The following is a 22,000-nucleotide window of genomic DNA, read 5'->3' on the forward strand; positions in this document are numbered from 1 at the left end:
ATTTAAACTTTGAAGAAATGCTAAAAGTGTTTTATTTTTAGCATTTTCTTAGTTTGATATTTAGTATTTGCTTAAAGCTAAAATTACTTGATTTCTATATACAAAAATAAAATGCGGGGTGAGGGGGGAGGGGTAGAATGGATAATGACGACGCAGAATTATGTGAATTCGCCCATCACTTAGATAAAGCCACGTGTTGTATTTTAGGTAGCAATAACAACACGAAACAAAGGAGTTCAGAAAATGCTGCTAATCACAGGTCATAGAACGATCACATGAGCAAAGATAACATTGTTCTTTTTGCACACACCCCTTTTGAATAATGCTTCCTTTTTTTTTTTTTTTTATTCCTTCTTTTTCTTCTGTGTTCTGAATGCTCTTTCCCATTTTGTTTTTCTAAATTCCTACATGTTTATCGCATGAACTGAACACAATGACCGCATACGTGTGATCTGAGTTGCACAGACGGATGCAGAATTTTGATTCGAAGTGGGTACGGGAGGGAGATAAATGTATGAAATGTTTTTTCTAATTTTGTGGGAGGCGAATTTTATCCTCCTTCTCTCTGCAGCTGTCACTTTATTTATTTATTTATTTTTATTTTATTTATTTTTTCGGAGAAAGAAATCCAGTACGTGCTGTTTGTCCTTATACAGATAAAAACAAGATGACAGTAAGCCCTGATTTACATCGTCGACAATTTTAGGAAAGTTTTCATTGCAAGAATGGTTAACAAGTATATAACAGCGATATCCTTTTAGTAATTTATTATCAGAAAACCTCTTAATTAGCTATTTATCGCTTTATCTATCGTAACCGCATTCATTCTATTTAATTCGAAAAATAGTTGCAGATTCACTGTTTCCGAAGCAGCAATATGTTCGTTCATCGCTTCATCAAGTCCCTGTGTTACAGGAAACTCCCGGGGTGTTCATTTATTCCGCCAGGGCATTGTAGTGGAGCTCTGTTATTATACTGACGTTTTACGGGCTTGGCGTGGGAAAACAGGCACTTGAGCTCAATTGATTTAACGAACTGCGGTCTTCAGAGTTTGTTGGCGGAGCTAATGGCACAGTTCCGCTGATAATTCACCTCATCTTCGGATGCAAGCGAGAGAAACTACGAAACGTGTTCGCAGCAAGATGGAGGAAAAGACAGAAAGAACTTGAAAAATACAATTACAAAAAACGAAGCTGAGAGGGAGAGTGGTAATCGGTTGTCTCATCTGATGGTCGAACTCATGTAGTGCAGCGTGGGCTGTGTTTCTCGTACTGATCTCATTGCCTACGGAAATCACTGATAAGGTCAAACATCTATTCTGAGTGCTATGGAACAAGGCCACGATGAAACCTAGCGGTGTTAATGAGCGGAACGGTCTCGTGGGGAGAGAGCAGTAACGGAGAGGAACACACGGCTCTTGAAAATTCAAGGATGCGTGACGTACAAGTGTTCGTACAGTTCGTAGTAATAACTGCAAATAGATGTAATTCATGCAGAAATTGGCGGTGGGAAAAAAACGAACACGACGCTCGGAGCATCTAAATGAATGATTAATATATTGCCCGCTGTGGCTAGTTAACAGAAAGGGCGAATGACGCCGATGGAAGGAAAAAAATGCATCAATGAGGTCACACTTTGCGAGCAGTGTGTACACATAATGGTTAATGGAGGTATGCGTGATCGCACGTGATTATAACATTCTCTATCACTTTAAAACTTTCCCAGGTTAAATGTACCGGCGTGAAAGTTGAGCAATGAGTGGATTCTTGAAACGGTTTTGTAGAGCGGGAGAACAACGGAAATTTTACCTGCAATGCCTCTTCCCCACTCCCCTTTCCAAAAAGGAAAAGATCAATTCATGTCCCTACCTCGTAGTACTTTAAAGCTATGATTTTGTTTTTAGTAGTGACGAATGCTGCAAGGAAATAAACTTATACAGCATCCGCCAAAACAAATAAGCAACTTGCTATGTCATCTGTCTATCCCCTCCAATTTATTGTCTAGTTCTTCCTTCAGTTTATTCAAATTTATTGAAACTACCCATTCCACAACAGATAGAAGTTTGTTCCAACAATCTGAAGGAAAACTTCCACACATCTATCCCGCAACATCCTTCCTCAATTTTTGTAGTCTTACGGGAGGAAGAATGCCATTTAGCTTACTCAATCAATTCAAATATATATCCTCAATCAAATCGCCTTGCAGGTGCCTAGTCTCAAGGCGCTACAATTTGCAGAACTGAAGGCTTTCTTGGTAAGAGCACCCCTTTGTTTCGATCATCAATCTCATTGCCATTCTCTGCATCCATTCCAGCAACTCGACATGCTTCCTAAAATGAGGCCTCCAGACCTGTACGCAGCCTAACCATTGCGTTGTACGATGGGATAATCACTACCCTTTCCTTGCTAGAAATTCCTGTATATCATTGACAAAACCCCATGTGCTCTCCTGGCAGGCTTCCTGCACTGCTCAGAATTTTTATAATTTTAAGAAAAGCAGTGGAATTGTACGTTTAATAATTAAAGAACAGTGTCTGGATTCTTTTTTTTTTCTTTTTTTTGTGCCTATTCTATAGTAAACCAGCACGTTCCTCCGACTCCTACAGGTCTCATTAATGACTATTTCGTTGTATGGATGGAAATCCATTAGGTAATGACATGAAATGCGGCTGGCTGGAATTGTGGTTGCGCGGGTTTTGAAAATTAAGAAGTTGTGGGGACGAATCATGACACAACAGAAATGCGCAGCCTATTGCTTTATAATATATAAACTCATTTTATTACCTTTATGGGGATATGGACATTATAAATATTAATCTTGGATTATTTTTAATTGCTTTTTAGATTAAAGAAGGCTTTTTATATGATTAAAAATACAAATGCAAGTAACAGAATGAAGTTAGCATATAAAACCTGAAACATTTTAATCAGGATAAAAATTGTTTTCTTTTCTTTCTTTCGAATCCTCTGAAGATAACTTACTTCTCGTACATTAGAGGATGTCTGCACGACCAGTTTGAGAAACAGCGTGTCCTTGTCTCGAATTAAGCTTCGGGAAATGAGTTTAAAAATGCTTTTCCAGAAAGAAACATTTCCATCTCAATGGGATTTCACAAATTTTATAAGATGTGTCATTCCCTGTTCAATTCCCCCATCCCTCCCTCTAAAAAGACCTATTTTCCCTTCTTTATTATAGACATCACCTAATAACTGCGGCCTTGATATTTCTTTGATGTATTTCGACGCTCTGCAAAGTTATTGCGTGCACTTGCCAGCAAAAACAGATAATACGTGACCTACGTACACACGTATACACAGGTATAACAGGACCTTTGTAATGGTGGCAACTGCGAACATAGTGATAGTTCCTTGTAACTTATCGATCCAACCCTTGGGAACATTACAGAATATTCTGAGTGTGGGGAGAGCGCTAATGGCGACTTTTGTGAACATAAAAAATAATACTAATAATAATAATAAAATTGGAGGAGGTCGCGATACCAATTGCGCGTCAAAACAAACAACGAAATCGCCTATTTGTAGCGAACATTATACATATAATGCGAACGTTAAAAATAAGAGATCTTTACAGATAATTTAATCTGTAATAAACAGTCAAAGCACTGTTTAATGTTGAGCTATTTGCTCTTTTCTCTGCTGTTTCGGCAAAATAGCTTAATCACATATTACCTTCCACCTAAAGTAGCAGGGCGAAAGTCCTTTAGAGGACCCGTAAGTTAAATATGTCATGAGTCATCACGTTTCCAATATGGTTACAATCACAGAATAAAACGCCTCCACATTCCAGGAGAGGCGGATGAGGACAGAAAAGCAAAAAAAGGTTCTTACAGCTTTTCTCTGCCTTAATCTTATTTGTCTGCTTGGGACGACACAACAAGAGGTTAGAATTATTTTTGGAGCTTTAGAGGAGAGGCAATGATATTCGTTCTTAGTAAAGTTGCGCTACCTCGGTGGGAACACGTGGGCGGTTACGCAAGCGCGAGTCTAATAGGTCAGTAGTTCACATCGGGAACGCCAACTATTTCCCAGGTGAGTGTCTCTTTTTATCATTATTTTTTCGAGAGTTTATTGGGCAAGAACAGCGAGGACACGTACGGAAAGTCTAGACTCGCCTTCTTCACCTCTAGCAAGCAGTTTCGATTCAAATGCTAATTTTCTAGTTAATTGTTAAGCTTCCCTTTTAAACACCAGGGCAGAATTGAGAATACTTGAGAATACTTGACTTGAGAATACTTGATTATTTAATTTCAGTTGGCCTGTTGAAAGGGGTTGTTAACTCCGAGAAGTTGGTAACCACCTTACAGTGAAAGATGAAAGTCAACAATTTATTATATCAAGTTCAAGTCCGTTTACGTTTGATGCAATTAGAAGGAAACAAAACTTAATTCAATGAAAAGCAAAACTGAATCAGTTCTTTGTAACTGATGTATATTGTTAATCAATTCTGTAAGCGTATGCCATCTTCAACTCAACCTCGTATTCCTCAGGAATTAAAACCACTAGTTTACGATTGATTCAACCGCTAGTTTACGATTGATTCACTTACTACTTTCAGTGTGTGTCTCCAGCTGGTTTGTACATGTTTTTTGTTGTGGCAAATTATGGATGTCAAATGATTACAAAGATTTTTTTTTAAAAATCTAAACGTATCAGTGGAGTCTTAAAAATTGGCATTAACTAATTACTCCAAGAGAAAGGCTAAACAAAGCATGGAAATGCGGTTCTCACAAAACGAAATCAATTGGTTTAAACAATCAATATTTTCGCGAAGAGATATGAAAGATAAAGAAATTGTAGAAGAGATTATTGAAAGAGAGAAAAATTATCACAAAAGGATAAAACATTATCCTTTTCAAAAAAATCTGATTTAGGAAAAGGGCACGCTTTAAGGATATTTCTTGCAGAATACGTTAGAGAGGAAATGGAAAACCTTCTGAAGGGATTGTCCGACAGCTTTTCATGTGATTACTGAGGCGGCTACCCAAGCAGTAAGAGTTCTTCTAAATTACTTGCGTCATACAAGAATTACGGACTCACTTGTTTGATATAATTGCTCACTTGAAGAGATCGTCAGAGCGTATGAGTTCCACACACACAAAAAAAATTACTCCATCTTATGGTAAAAAAAGGACTCCATCTTATGGTAAAAATTATCCTTCCTAATGGTTGGGCCGTAACGCCACTCATCAAGCTGGTGGAAAGGAGCGGGTTCGATTCATTAGACCGAAATAAAAGTACTTCCCTCCCAGTGGAACTCTTAATTTTCTATCCGAAGTTTGGATTATTTGATCATCGCAAACAGGCAACCCGACATATAAAGCACTCAATTTAGAGCATAATTTACTGATGCCTCATGAACTTAATTACCTCGATGTTCATTGAAGATAATTAAGTACAGTAGAACCCGGATAAGAATTCCCGCATAAGACGTTCCCCCCCCTCGTACTAGGTTTGGTTTCTTCTTAAGTCCCTTAAGAATTGAGACTTCTTAAGTCCTAGTTTCAACTCAATATGTTGTAATGTATTATTTTCCCGCATAAAAAGTTCGTGATAAAGAATACACAGGGTATTATTACCCTGAATACGGTGCTGTTTCTTGATATATACGATATATACACATGTATCTCATATTCCGAATACCTTCACAATTAGGCGCCTCCGCAGCCAAGTGGGCAGGAGCAGCAGCAGTGCGTACCACACGCTTCTTGATTAGACCGGGGTTCGACCCCGTGACCACCAAATACGGAGGATGCGGAAAGGTCAGGGAATGACCACCGCATTTCCCGGAGCAATATGGCCTTAGTTGCTAATGCTCCTAAAAAAAACAAATAGCAACCTTCACAACGAGTTGCCCTGTTCTTGCACTACCGCCAATAAGCAACGCTTCGCCAATGGAGAAGAATAATATTACTTATTCTAGTCGGATACTTATTCTAGTGGGGTGGTATAATCCATTGGCGAAATGTTGCTCATTCGAGGTAGTTCAATATCAGGGCAACTCGTTGTGTAGTCATTCACAATATGGGAACAATTAATAGATGCCATTTCACCTACTTTGGTGGTTTACTACGAACTAAAATGATGCTTGGCACTAACTTGTTCGATTAGTGAATTTTCTGTAGTCTGAGGTTTCAGCGCTAAAACCTTTTTTAGTATAAACATTTTGATATAATGGAAGTGACACATTGCAATTGTTTTCATCGATATCCATAATTGGATACGTAGACCACGTTAAGTTCTGATGGCTGTGAACAGTTCTCAGTTACTTAATGGATTGTTGTTGTGTCTTATAGTAATTTTGACCTTTTAAGGTATGTTGAAACTCCAAATGAGCTCATTCTTCCAACTTGGTAATGAGTTTAATGAACAGAATGTTACGCAATTAGAAATCCTCGCTTTAAAAATGTTTCCCATAGGTAGGGTAAAATATTTATAAATTCTGAAATAGTACTTAAAAATCATCTTTAACATATGTATGTGTATCTTTTCATTTTTATTTGTTTAGTTAACATTTCATACCCTTAGTCACTTTCCCTTCTAAGAAGTTTTCCCGCGTAAGAAGTTCTAAACCTCTAGTCCCTTGGAAAACTTCTTATCCGGGTTCTACTGTATCTTCTTTCATCTTCTCAACCTTAAACCCACGCACAGTACAAAGTACTATAGGTTCTAATACCTATAGTGTTTGGGGTTTTCATAATAAATAAAAAAACAAAATTCTTGCGTTGTACGAGGAAGAATCAGCAGTTTGAAATCGAGTTAAGTTCTGTGATGTTAACTGCAGTTATTCTATCCGTCTTTTTATCAATCATGTTGAAGGATTGTAATTTTAATTAACGTGCTTACTAAAAACAAATTCGAGCAAGCTACACGTTTCCAAAAATACTCTTAAAGGCAAATAAGTACGGGAACTAATCATATTTTTTACAAGTGAGCAAATCACACAAAATTTCCTGATACCGCTGAAGCGTCTCCCCCCCCCACCAAAAAAAAAAAATAAAAAGGGAATCTCAAAGCGAATACTGAGCACACAGATTGATATCGCAGTGCTAAGCATGAACAGAGCTGCCTAAAAAGGACACATCGATAAATAAAACATAACGCATACGCTTATTTGAAAAATGTAATAAAAAGAAAAAAAAAAGCAAGAAGGAATATCCGCATGGTTAGCAGAACTATTCAGGTTATCCACAAGAGGAAACAGTCGAATATTAGAGTGTCATTTATTATGTGCGAAAATTCAGTGAAAGTGGAGATATTTGGAATTTGTTTCATTATATAGTCAAATATATATTAGTGCGCGCAAAAAAAAAAAAAAATAAATAAATAAATAAAGTATTCTAAGAGAACGTTTTTTTTTTTTTTTTTTGGTCCATAGACGAAAATACAAGATTTTATTTGATCGACTTGTGCTTTCTCTAGTCATTAGCGTAATCCACGGAAGCCTTGTGTAGTAATAAGATCAGAACTATTTAATGTCTTCTAACACATGGCTAGATTAACTTACATTGCTTAATTTCATCGCTAACAAGGCAGCTAAAATTATTTATTGAAAACCTGAGGGTAAAGGACGGTAATGTGATCTTTGGTTCAATAATGAAACAAATTCCGAACGTCTCCATTTTCGCAGCAAGTGGAAAGCAGAACGAGTACTTCGGACACGGCTCTAAAATAAAATTGATGGAGTGGTTTTTCATCAGCGTCACGCTTATCTGCGTGTAGCAAGTATGGTGTAAGAAAATTTGAGAGAGATTTCATGTTCCAGCTAGTAACCAACGATAGAAAATGCGTCTACTTCAAGCGGTTGAGTCACTGCCAATGTTTTTTAATCTTCGTGCATTTGCGTGTTGGTGTGTGCGCGTGCGTGCACATTTCTGACCAAGACCCCGTTCCATTTTACGTAATGGAATGTCATCATCCTGACGCTAATGGAATTGCTGGGATAATTTATTTAAAGTTGTTAGCGTGGAGAGTTGATACTAATGGAACCGTTTAATTTCGTAGAGATTAGATGGGAGAATACAAAATGACCTACACAGAAAGAATGCAGCTAAATCAGCGACTTGGAGACAGGTAATGAGCCGAGAAATGACCAAAAGAAATAAGTAACATCATCACCTGAAGTTTGAAGACGTGAAATAACGAAGGACGGGTAAGTAGGCCTTCCTTCTGGTGATTACGAAAGAGAGTGGGAGAAAATAAGTACATAATTAAATTTGACTTAAATCTTTACACTGGTAGTGCTTTATGGGCTTCCTCAACTTTTTTTTTTCCCTTTCAGAATACGCTGTTTGCATGGTGTTATACACGTACACCATGCAAACAGCAATGCCCAGTATTTTTGCATCTATTTTCATTGCAGACCGACCTCATGGAATTCTCTCCTAATTATAGCTTGTGGCCAATTTTCAAAAACCAATTTATAATTTGTTTTTAATTTGCATGTGTCACAATACGAAACTTACTAACTCATACTTCGAACTTATTCGTTATACGCTCAGTGGTCATTAAAACATCATCGCCCACCAAGTAAAATTTCTTCACGTTCTATAAATACATAATTTTTAACCAAATCTTAAGTATTTAACCGGAAGTATTTACTTGCTAATCTGTAAGATGTAAACTCTCCTAGTCCCTAGGGTTGTTCAGGAGTTGATTTTGCTTTAACCTGCAAATAAACTGAATATCACGAGATTACGAAAAACTCCCGGAGATATGGACTGCTGCCTACATATTCTGTCTGCAGTCCCACAAATGGGCCACAGTGACAGATGGTGGATCCACATACAGCCTACTCGGTCTCAATCCACATATTGGTATTAGTACTGAAATGACAGGATGCAAGGAAGCCAGAAGCAAAGAAACGGAATTCACGATGAGGTCGAGATCTGAAACAGCTGCCCAAAGGAAGAGAGTAGCTTTCTCAACGTTTTGTAAACCATATCTCAACATATTTGGCCAGTGCATTACCTTGTTGAAAGACGCTATCGCCAAAGGAAAACAGCAAACTGAAGGAGGTAGCTGATCCTCAGAGGACCTAAAAGTCTTAATAACATTCCCTAGACCGTAAATCACTTGGGCCGGAAATTTAAATTACACCACCCAACTGTATTGTAATTTAAATATATTTTTGTATATTTAAGTATTAAAGAACAACGAAATTTACATGATATCAATACTTTTAAACGGTGGGATGTTTTTGATTCCAGTCATTGGCCGAAGTCAGCAATAATTTCCGTCCGGACGAGAGGAAATTTTATGGGATTTGCTGACACCGTGGTACAGTTAGTTTCTTTCTGGAAAGAATTAAATAATTTTTCTCAGAAAAACTGGTTTTCATCCAGCAAAATAGGCAAATCGACCGGAGAATATACTCAATTTATAGAGACAATACAATGGCCCATCATAGCCTTAATTGCTTCTGCGCATGTCCTAAAACAGACCTTAGAGGCTTAGACTAAACAAGAATCTCTCCAGATCGGATTCAGACGTATATAATGACAAAAGTATTTAGAAATTTAAATAAATAAGATATATGTTTTATTTTTGTTTGGAAATATTTAAAACAAATATCGTCCTTGTTAGACTTTGCCAAATGAACAAAAAAAAAAAAAAAAAAAAAAAAACGAAAAGACAACAGATTTCCCCCTTTAGACTCAGTTGCGGGTCGGCACTGTCCAATAATTCTAGTTACAATTTAAACTTATAAAAACTTTTTATTGAAATACATCCACAAAATTCTCAAGAATTAACTACGCTACACACATTAGTTTCCAGTCTTGTTGAAGACGGCATGCACAAATTTTATAAATTGCGTAGACTGCTTTCTCTGTATCCGTTTTGAAAACAAGAGCAGTGACTCCGCTCGCTTACTGGAAGTGAAATAAAAGACACGTAGTTAAAATCAGAATTTTAATGACATTGGCTTGTAACGTAATGCAGAGTACAAATTCCTGCTGTACAGCATTTTCGAAAATTTTAAAGAAACCACCTTTCCTTCTACATTAATATGAAATATTGGCGTAGTTGTTATGTCCGGCTGTTATTACTGTTGGTCGAGGAACTCTCACACTATCGGACTATCCTATAGGTGTTCAGGATTGCGACTTTCTGGAGTTCCTTGCAGGTGTTCTCTGAGAGACCTATTACTGCTAGGCTCTCGTTAGGGTTTTTTTACACCATACCGGTGGTTCACAAGATGATCCGGATGGTCGTTGAGTGTTGGGCACCGCTCTGTCGATCAGATAGGTAACCTTTTCCTTCTTTCGACAAGGGTTATGTCCGGTCGCATCCCCCTCTCCCCATACTTCTCCTTCAACCCATGCACGGTACTAAGTACTATAGGTTTTGATACCTTTCGTGTTTGGGATTTTCATTAAAAAAAAAAATAAATAAAAAATAAGGTCTGTTGTTCGGAATTGTCTTGTCCGTTATTATGGCGCGGTCTCAGTACCGGTTGGGACATGTCTCTATTACTACGGTCTGTGGTTCATACTTGTAATACAGTACACTTTCTTTGATCAACTGGTATTTCCTCTCTAGCTGCTGATGATTATCCCGGCTATCTGGTCATGTCTACGAGTGTACTCCGTCTGGTGATCACCGTGCACCCTGCGATGATGTGTGTTGAATTTTCTGAGGCTAGGTGGCATCGTCGACATATGTCATCTGACACTCCGGTCTCCTTGGCGATGTATTTTCTGTAGTTTCTGGTCTTTATTACCTGGTCTTGGATGGCGAGCATGAATCCTTCAGTTTCGGGGAGAAGCATCCCGCTCGTGAGCCATGCACTGGAAAGCAGTTTATCTATGTTGTCTTAATAGAGGCCATTGTAGTGTCTGCCATGGAGTGTTTTCTTTGCCCTTCTTTCTAGCTTCGTTTGTTCCGTCTGGGCGGGAAGGCTCTCCTCGCGTAGGTTGAGTGGGGTATACTGCTTGACTCTCTTCCTTATGGCCTGGTAGAGTGGCACTGTGTTTTTCTGAAAGTAATCCTTCAGGTTGGCTATTGCTTTCTTCTGTTTCTCGAAGAGATCTATCAAACCCCTTCCTCCTTCTTTCCAAGCTATAGTCAGCCTCTCTATGGCCGACTTGTGGTATTAGCGGCTCTTGGTTATCATTTTCCTTATCTTTCTCATGATATTCTCCAGTTCGGTGTTAGTCCAATCTGTGGTGCCAGAGAGTATGCTAGCACGGGGAATGCATGCGTGTTTATGGCTTTAATTGTGTTTCCTTCGTTCAGCTTTGCTTGGAGCAAGCTTCTGAGTCACTGATGGTATTTTTCAGTCAGGCAGTCCTCGATCTCTTATGCTCTAACTGCTGAGTCTGCATCATCCCCGGTATTTGTAGGTTTCTTCCCTGTCATGGCTTCGATCTCTTTACCAGTCTGCAACTGGTTGTTTCGACTAACTAATTTCCTCTGATGCAGTTCGTGGGTATTGCATTTGTCTAGTCCAAATTCCATCCTGATATTATCACTGAATTCTTCGGTGATGCGAAGTAGCTGCTGGAATTGCTTCTCGGTTGCGGCGTAGAGTTTGATTTCATCCATATACAACAGGTGGGAGAGGATGTACAAGTTTTTCTTTCCTTTTTTGAGGTTATATCATACTTGCTGTTGTTGAGCATGGTCTGCGAGTAGCACAGTGGTATCGTCACCGTCCTCCTCACACAGGGTGAAAAAGGCCAGGGTTCGAATCCCGTCGATTACGCGATGAACTTTAGTGGGTTTTTTCACTCCGTGGCTGAGTTAGTCGGTCTCAGGCGTAGATAGCAAGGTTTCTCCCCCCCCCCAGAGACCGGGATTTTTTCGTTCAGCAAAACAAGCAAATCGACCAGAGAATACACGCAATTTACAGACACAATACACATAGGTATATGTAAGAAATTACTGGGTGACCCTAATATACTAATTTGGTTTTTTTTGTTGTTGAGTGTGTGTCTGCGCGTGTAGCACAGTGGTATCGTCACCGTCCTCCCCACACTGGGTGGAAAAGGCCCAGGTTCGAATCCCGTCGATGACGCTAGGGTTTCCCTTCCCGGAAACTAGGTTTTTCATCCAGCAAACAGAAAATTTCCCACAGAACCCACGCAATTTACAAAAAAAACCAGACTATTAATTTTAAGTCACTTAAATAATTAAATTCGTCTGCCGTGCTATGTATTTTATGTCTGTTAACTGCGTGCGTTCTATCTTTTTTTTTTTTTTTTTTGATTTGGTAGTTGTTGGCGCATCGGCTTCTGTGGCCATATTGCACCTCCCAAGGTTTTTGCAGTACTTTGATCCAAGCCCGAGGCGGAATCGAACCCGCGACCTTTGGGTTGCCGGGCAGGTACTTTACCCACTCGGCTAGCCCGGTCGGCCGTGTGTTCTATCGTCGATTTTTCTGTTTTGCTGGACGAAAAATCCCAGTTTCTGGGGTTTTTCGACGCCTGAGACCGACTAACTCAGCCATGGAGTGAAAAAAGCCCATAAAAGTTCCTCGCGTCATCGACGGGATTCGCAGACCCACGCAATTTACAGACAGTATACGCGGAGCAGCATGGCCTTAGTCGGCGATGCTCCTAAAACCCTACCACAACAACATTGCATCCCTTCTGCTGTTCGGCCATGGTGTTCTGACTCTTCAAGTGGTCTAATATCTTCTTAGTTATGCAGTAGGTCTTGTATATCGTTGGGAGACAGGGGATTGGCCTGTATTTCGCCGGGTTTCTTATATCTTTGTCCTTAGGCTTTTGGGTACATGATTCCTTGAAACTCTAGGATTGTTTCTGGGTGACATCATCCGGGTGACTGCTCTGCTAGGTGCTTGTGTGTGCAAGTGGCCTTCTTGTACAAGTAGTTGCGAATATTATCTATTCAATTATTATTATTAAACTTTGTTTTTATTTCCTATTTTGCCCAGCTAAGTAACTGAGTTCAGTCACCCACAGTTATATTCTAACCGGCACTAAATTAAAATTAGAATTAGAATCAGAATTCAATTTTAATGTACCGATTCCTGTCCAGTATTTAAATTTAAGTGACCAACTAGAAACGCCATTTGCTGCTTCTATTCTTTTGTGGCTACAGAAGTAAATAAAGTATAATAATAATAATAATAATTTCCGGATTTCTATTGGTTGATTAATAATACTAAAGTCTAAGGAAGATACATAACACATAAGAAAGCAATACTGTATATAAAAATCAAATATTATAAAACAAGGATATTTTCAAAAGTCAATGTGAAACTATATTTTGTGACATTAGTTTTAAACTCGGGGAACGATAAAACTTGCAGGCTACCTACATGAACGTGGGCCGCGGATTGGACACCCCTGAGCTACAATATACCGTATGGTATATAGGCAGTCTATGTAATATATATTAAAAAAATAATAATAATAAATAATAATAATTGACGGATTTCTGTTGATCTGATTTTATGAAATTTGGGATGGCTCAACAAATCTTTTAACAGGTCAGAATTTTATATTGGGCTTGTTAAAATTTTTGGCCAAGTTATTACATATGGACGGACGGACATGGTAGAGACAATAGGCATTGTGCATGCTAATATACACTGAGTGATCACTGAATTATGACCACCTACCTAATACTTCGTAGGTCCTCCTTTTGCCCTCAGTACAGCAGCTATCCGACGTGGCACTGATTCAACAAGATGTCGGAAGTGTTCGGGAGGTATGGCCAACCAAGCTGTGTGCAATGCGGTCAGCAATGTAAGTATGGAGGTGATTGGTGTATCCAGACGCCTGATATGCCTTTCCATAGTGTCCCACAAGTGCTCTATGGGATTGATATAGGTGGAGTTCGGAGGCCATCAATATGATGGAAGTCAGAATTGTGTTCCTCAAACCATTCCTGCACAACAAGCGCCCGATGGCTCGGCGCATTGTCATCTTGGAAGACACAATCGCTATTCGGGAAAAAGTGTAACAGAGCGGGATGTACACAGTCAGCAAGCAGTTGACGATAGCGGAGACCACTGATACATTGTTCTACGTGCGCCAGGGGTCCAAGCTCCTGCCAGTGAAACATGCCCCACACCATATAACCGCCTCCACCGGCCTGCACTTTTGATACCATGCATGATGGATGAAGAGCCTCATGTTTTGACGCCAAATCCGTACACGACCATCCACAGTGTGGAGTAAATAACGTGACTCATCCGACTAGCACACCTTCTTCCAGTCTTCTAACGTCCAACTTGCATGCTCTTTGCGCAACGCAAGTCTTTTACACCGATGAACCTTGGTTAGGAGAGGATGCCTAAGAGGTCGTCTGCTGGTGTAGCCCATACGTGCGAGCGTGCAACGCATGGTCATGCCAGATATTGTTCCGGGTTGGCCCATGTTGTATTGGGTAGTCAACTCTTCAACAGTGCTGCGCCTGTTCGCCTGTACGAGCCGTCGGACCCGGCGCTCACTTCTAACATCAACTTTTCGCTGACCTTTGCAGTTTTACCGTCGGGTAGTTGTTTGACCATTTTGACGCCAGTCCTGGTACACTTTAACTACGGCGGCTTTCGAACACCCCACCAGTTCAGCCGTTTGGGAAATCGAAGCACCAGCTCGTCGAGCACCCACAATCTGTCCTTTATCAAAGTCCGGTAAGTCCTTCCTTTTACCCATCACGCTCGGAATTTTACTACCTACTGAACCACTGACACCTTATCTATGCTACGTAGGTCGACTAACTCCGCACTCTCGGGTCAATGGGTCGCATTCAGTTTTCATAGGGGTGGTCATAATTCAGTGATCACTCAGTGTATATACAAAGGAAAATAGGAAAAGTTTCCTTTTTGCTTAGTATGAAGCATACTTGATATATAAGTCTTTCTTTCTGTCTTTCTTTCCCTATGAGATAGCATAATTACAGAGGGCGCTAGAGAGGATGTAAATCTATATAATTGACGAATTTAAGTGTACGCTTCATTCTGTACTCGACGATCATTACTTTGCTCACGACACTGCACGCAATGACCGTTTCCCTAAATTTTCCACGATGACTTAACACTTTAGCATTGACATCGTCATGATGTAATAATATTGTGAATGTACTGAATTATCAGCTGTTATAAACGGTGAGTAGCGCACGACCTTGGCAGGTAGACTGCCCATTGGATATTGCTTTTCCTTATTCCATAACGGAGTTGCGCTGTTTACTAGTAATGGATTTCTATGTATATACATCTCGTACAGCGCCGATGTTCGATTAATTCAACGACTAAAACTAAAGCATTGCACAATGATGGACAATTTTAGAACTATTAAAAGTAAGAATTGGCGATCTACTGCTCAAATTTTACTCCTCTGTAACGGTTGGCTTTACTCTTTCCTCGGCTATTTCCACATTAGAATGAGCTAATCGATAATAATCGTTGACACCGAGGCGTAGCCACAAATTCTAGGCCCATCGCCAGATTTTCGAAATCCCCCCCCCTCCCGCTCTTTAGGCGCCTCCGTAGCCAGGTGGGCAGGAGCAGCAGGATTAGACTTCTTGATTAGACCGGGGTTCGAGCCCGTCACTACCAAATACGGAGGATGCGGAAAGGTCAAGGAATGACCACCGCATATACCCGGAGCAATATGGCCTTAGTTGCTAATGCTCCTAAAAACCAAGTAATAACAACAACAACAACCCACTCTTTAGCAACAACACCAAACCATGGCGTACTCCCTCTCATCACTTGCCGGTATTAGTAGAGCCTTGCAAAAGGGAGTGTATTGCATGGTTCCCAACATGAGGAGGGTAACTTTTATTTAATAGTTATAATTCAGTTATAATAAAAAGTGAGAGGACCCTGGATACCACTTTATGGTCCTAACTGGTGGTATTACACTTTCTCCACTGTATTGGGCAGCAAGTAAAAGCGGTCCTGGGATCGTTCCCAGAACATGTGCTTCAGTTTAACATAATTCATCTGGAGAATCTTATAAAGTGAAAATGACAAGGAAATCTGAGGAACAGTTTTTATTTATTTTCACTGCTTTTACTTCTTTGGCTCCCTTAAAATTTTGTCGACTAAGACTAATGCCTCAGTGGCTCAACTCGATCCATGAGCCGGCTCTGCTTAGTATTTAATAACCAAGAATCTTTTTTTTTTCATAAAAAATAAATAAAAAACAACTGAATATTTGATATATCATTAAAGAAAACAGAAGGTACATACAATTATAACTGAAACATCATATTTTAAAAATATAAAAACTTAAAATTTGACTCTTTATACCATCATTATGAGTGCACGACATTTTCAAAGGGCGGGTGACTGCGGTGCACTTCTTGGAACTGCCACCTCCTTCAAATGCAGAGAGATTTTTATATAAAACCATGCATATTCATACATGGTGCATAAAACTGTTATTCAAAACAACGGAATAATGACCCAAGCAGAACAGCTTAATGCGAAATCTGCTGTGGAATGTTACACACCAGTTTGTATCGTTACAATAATAACTACAGTATTTCAAATACTAAAGCAAGAATTTCTGCACTGTGAAAAAGAAAGGCTATCTCTGCTAGAGAGTGTTGGGCAACGATCAAGTATCGTTTCAAAACTCGATTTCATGAAGCTGAGTAGGGGGAAAAGCGGTCCTAAATAATGAATGGAGATCCAGAAAAGTGAAGAACCAACAAAAAAATAAATAATAAGAGAATGTATCATTTGCTGCAATTAATATTTACCATACCGCTTTTTCAGTTGCATAATACCCCTATTGTCCTCACCATGCCCGTCCGTTTCGCATGCAACAACTCGACTTCCAGTGCACAGATTTTTATGAAATGTTATATGTGGACCTTTCCGAAAGCTTTCTAGAGCCATCCCGAATTTAATTAAAGTTGGACCAACAGAAATCCAGTAATTATCATTTCTTTGTCCATCCTTCTGCGTGTAATCACTCGACTCACAGTGGATGGATTTTCATGAAATTTTATATTTCCCTCTTTAAAACAATTTGTCGACCCGTCCCAAACTTTATTAGAATGGCAGTTATTGTTTCTCTTCATGCATATCACATAGGCTATCCATAAACAATATTGTATATTGTAGCTGAAGTACTGGATATTATGTTTGTTGCTATGCACAGTCGCGAATAAAAAAGTCTACTTTTATGAATGTTTTTTTATTATCAATCATGAATTACTGCTATTTGCTAACACGCCTGAAATGTAAAGCGCTGCATAGGTTAACTAAACTGTTCTGTGCTTTCCCTCGGATACAACTTATATTGTACGAGTTGGCATTCCCCATACTTTGAAAGCATTCCTACAATAACTATCTCATTCATTACTCCTATTGAACGCCACCAACTATCTATCGATCAACTTTTTTTCATTCTACATTCAGTAGAATAAATATTGCACGCTTTTCAAAGGCTAGACATGATGACCAGCCAAAAAACTAAATCATAATCCTTTCCAAGTTCTCAAAGCTTACGTCTTCCATGCCAAGGTTGTTACATGAAAAAACAATGGAATGTCTACCCCAAGGGCTGTAGTGAAATACATGTTAAGTACAAAATGGAACTAAGATAAGAAAAATAGACTTATTGTAATATATTATCAGACTTCATTGCCTTTGGATTTAGCAGTCGTGTATAGAGCTTTTTTGTTATTTTATACGTAAGGGAAAACAAATTACATTTATGGGCATTACTAATGAAGTTTCTTCTGCAATTAGCAAACAGAAGAAAGAAATTTTGGTGAAATTAATTAAATTATGGCAGGACCGTTGGGATTCCAGTAGTACTGGTAGGATAACTTATTTATTTATACCTACTGTCGAATTTAATTTTATTAACAAATTGCACTGCTGGCTTTATCCAAGTATGGGATGCTCATATTTGATTACGGGGCATGGTTCCTTAAAGAGTAAGTTGCATCGATTTGGTTTAGTGGAAGATCCTTACTGTGTTTGTGGAAGGTTGGAAACATGGGATCATATCTTATATGAATGCAATTTGTATGATGAATTTAGATTAGACTTATTTAATTTGGTACCTAATTTTATTAGGGGTTCTGAATTAATTTGGCTGTCTAATGAAAGGAATTTTGTAGAATTTCAACGGTTTTGCAGGTTGACATTTAATAAAAGGAGTAGTATACCTGTGTGGTTACTAATACTGACTAAAAACCTGTACCTTTTTTTTTTTTTTTTTTTTTTCCTTCTCTGGATGGATAGGCATTCTGTCTTGCGGGGGGGGGGGGCAGAAAACTTTTCTTTTTTTCTTTTGCAGACTTTGTGGAATGACCATGAGGCGGGATTGTTGCACTCACTAGTAAGGAGTATTCTCCTAGTTGATGCACGTTCTTTTTTTTATTTTTTTTGCTAACTCTTGGGTGTGGGCAGCCCAGGAGTGGGATTGCTGGCACCCACTAGTCTTGCACACTTACTGGTGGGTGCGGGATCTTGATGCAATATGCACCGCCGGAGTTAGTAGACCCAGGCTCAACTTCTCGTGCCAGGGATGGGCACCAGGTGGTAATTGCCCAATGGACTATCACCTGGTGGCAGAGTAGTCTGTTTCACTTTACAACACATTACACACACTTACACTAACAGGCCATTTATGAGAACATGGTATTATGCCTACATGCTAAATTTGTGGAGATGGATGTATGTCACCCTTCGACAGTTAAATACATACATACATGCTCTTGGGCTAAATCTATTTAATTTTATTTATTTATTATTATTATATTTTTTTTGCTTTTAAATAAATTCGAAACTGTTTCTCTAAATTTGGCATTGAAGTTACATACACAACACATATTCCAGCACTACCTTAGTCGCAATATGAACTTCGATGACGCTCTTAATGGTTTTGCTAACGGAAAACCCCAAGGAATGAATGAATTTCTTAGAAATCTGTGTTTAAAAATTAGTTTGTCGAATTTTATTGTTGGAACAATAAATTTCTATTTCTATTTGAATTGTATTTTTTTCGGATTCCTGTTTTTTTTTTCGTAGGCCCTAGGCACAGTGCCTAATGGAAAAGACGGCCTTGCCTGCCATCAGTCGTAAAGAAGAAGCCTGGAAGAGTCGTGAGGAAGGCTAGAAGGGCGCTTACTGTACCCCTAAGTGAGGAAATTGTCGAGAAGTTATATTTGGAGCAAAACGCCAATGCATGGATGATTTACACATCGTTAAATGATAGTAGGAATAGAGATGGAGAAAAGAGAGAGTGTGCAAATTTAAAGATACTTTGCATTAAGTCACGGTGCGTGAGCAAAGGGATCCGCAGAAAACTTCCCCATATTTTAAAGGAGCTAAGTGCTGCGTTAAAGAATCCAAAAAAGGACACGCTCTATTTCGCTTTCGATTCGCCTCAAAGTAATTACTACCGACAGGTCTGGGAGTCCCTGGATTTGAATAATTGTCTTCACACTACTACATAGCAAATCGCAGCTTCTCATCCCGCCCCTTCTCTGGTGTGCCCGGTTACCAAAATGTTCAGCAAAACAACTTTACAACTAGTTAAGCGATAAAAAAAAAAAGAAACGAAACACTTTGAACTATATGCTTACTGAAAGTATGTGATTAATAATGCCTTCAGTAAGCATACATATGTGAAAGCATGGGAGTACAACTATACTCGTATAAAAAGAACAGATTTTTATCTTAAAATTTTAAGCTGTTTATTATTTATTATTCTAATGAAACCTTACATTCTCTACACAAAAGACATTAATCGAGTGTTGGGTAAAATATCCCAGGAATAAGGCCCTCAGGTCTGTGGAGAACATTCGAACCATACACCAACGGGCGAGCTCGAGTCGTTGCCAAATATGCCACGAAAGTTCCTAGAGAGATGGAACATTTTTTAGTGCTAATAATTTGGAAATGTAGAAGAGAGACGAGGCTGGGAGACTTAATCAAAAGTCAATTCCTCAACTCCTTACTGAAAAGAAGAGAAAAAAAAAAAAAAAAAAAAAGATAAAACTGCGCATTGTCTGCAGCAGCCTAGTTAATTACTACAATTCAATCACACACAACAAACGTACAAAGTAAAGCAGATAGCTGTTTCCTAAAACGTGCACTTTTGATATTTGTTCCCTAAAAGAAACTAATTTCACAATAGCGTTACATACATATCGTACATCAAATCGGTACACTGCTATTAACTTTAAGAGAAATCCCACTCAGTCTGGGATTTGCGCATGTGAGCAAATCCCAGACTGAGTAGGCATGGCAAACAGGATATAAGAAGCAAGAAGTAGAAATGAAGCCACTATAATGAAAAAAACAAAAGAATTAAAAACTTGTGGAAATTAGTCACTGGGGCTATTAATTTAATTATTAATATAATATTAATAATAATATTTATTCAGAACAATGGATACAGAATACATTATATGTCTAAACGTATTAAGCACATAATCAAGGGAAAACTGGAAAATCGATCACTGGTCAAGAAATTTGGGTGTATTCCACCCGTTGATCAGAATACAGTGCTATTCATATTGCATGGTGTTATTGTTAATTTTCATATGAACATATATCCTTCTTATAAAAACAAGGAAGATACGAACATATATTTTCTTTCTAAGTAGCTAATAATAAAATACTTATGACCTACTTATATTTAATAAACATATTTTGTTTATTAAATTTAGTAATTAGAAATAAAATACTTAAGCAATACAAAGCGAATAATAAGTTAAAAATTACAAAGTAATAATGATTTGCTTAAATTTTCCGTCATTATTCACAGCATTATAATTTAATGTTTACAAAAGATAACACTTACTTATTTGTAATATTCCACATAAAAGGAATAAGTTACTGAAACTCCTACGTTACGTGGGCAATAAAATTCGAAATAGAGTCAATGAATCTCAAAAAAAGATACCGTAAATACAAATGGTATTACTTTAAGACAATTTTAATTAAAGACCGTTTTAAAATGAGCCCGGCTGAAGTAGATAATTCTGGCATTTTATCGTTAGAATTTGTACAATTTTCGTCTGACTGAATTATTTATGGATTATCGTCTGACTGACGTTCTTCTCTCTCTCTTCTGAATATCAGAATTTACACCATAAGCTTTTCGAAGCTTTGTGCAGTAAAACCAATTACAGAATGAAAAAAAAAAAAAAAAAAAGCAAGAGAGTGGCTACATTTTTTTATTAAATTCCGAGGAAATAAAGCTATTTTTAACTGTAGAAAATATTTAACTCGTTAGATTTTTGTGAAATTCAGCCAAAATTTCGAATGTTTTTAAAAAATTCCTATCTTTCTCTCAACATATTACTAGTTTCTGTCATTCGCATGTTACGTATATTGTATCTTATTTTTCCTGTTGAGATGGGGAAATCCATGCGTTACTTGTTTTGTTTTTCATTTTACTATTTCTCCTTTTTTACACGTCATGTATCATTTACTGTTACTATGCTTCTAATTTCCCTTCTCTTTCCTCAAACATATCCTGCCGTTCAAGGATTAGGCCGAAACTTCCGATAAAATAAATAAATACTGTAATGAAAATAATAACAAAGTTTGCAGTTTTTTAATTTTTTTTTTTTAAACTCAACATAAGACAGATCTCAGTTAACGTATACGCCGAAACGCTGCTGGGCAATTCACGCGCTAATTTCAAAAACTCGCTCGCCTGAACTAAACCAGGCAGTTAGGGTCAAGGACTACTCACATTCCTAATGACCAGTGGTCAACTTACCTCTTCACTGCCACCAAGGTGTTTTCTCACAATGTCACGCAACTGATGGACGGGAATGAAGCCACAGTTCGTTTCATCGCAAAGGTCAAAAACCTGACGTAATTGTTGTAGTACACTAGCGTCTGTTTCGTCTTCCATCGCCATTTATTCACCATCTTGTAGACAACCACATTTCTTGGACGGATGTACACACCGCACGCGCACACACACACGCACAAAAACGCCGGCTTCACTACATGTTACCGTCCGTCTCTGTGGCATTCTTGTCGCGGGTTACCGAGAATTATCCCACTTAGCAACTTC

General features: G+C 38.5%; 1 protein-coding gene across 2 annotated transcripts in view; it reads right to left on the minus strand.

Annotated features, from left to right (window-relative positions):
• The window catches only part of LOC150089586 (rab11 family-interacting protein 4-like), a 202,759-nt gene extending 180,759 nt beyond the window's left edge, over nucleotides 1-22,000 (minus strand). For both annotated transcript variants that reach the window (XM_090368680.1, XM_090368679.1), the window contains exon 1: nucleotides 21,698-22,000. In XM_090368680.1, coding sequence (XP_090224806.1) covers nucleotides 21,698-21,841 — 144 coding nt within the window. In that variant the 5' untranslated portion in view covers nucleotides 21,842-22,000. The remainder of the gene's footprint in view (nucleotides 1-21,697) is intronic.

Source organism: Mastigoproctus giganteus, chromosome 2 (assembly GCF_048544385.1).
Source record: "Mastigoproctus giganteus isolate SK-2022 chromosome 2, ASM4854438v1, whole genome shotgun sequence".
In the NCBI taxonomy this organism is placed as follows: Eukaryota; Metazoa; Arthropoda; class Arachnida; order Uropygi; family Thelyphonidae; genus Mastigoproctus; species Mastigoproctus giganteus.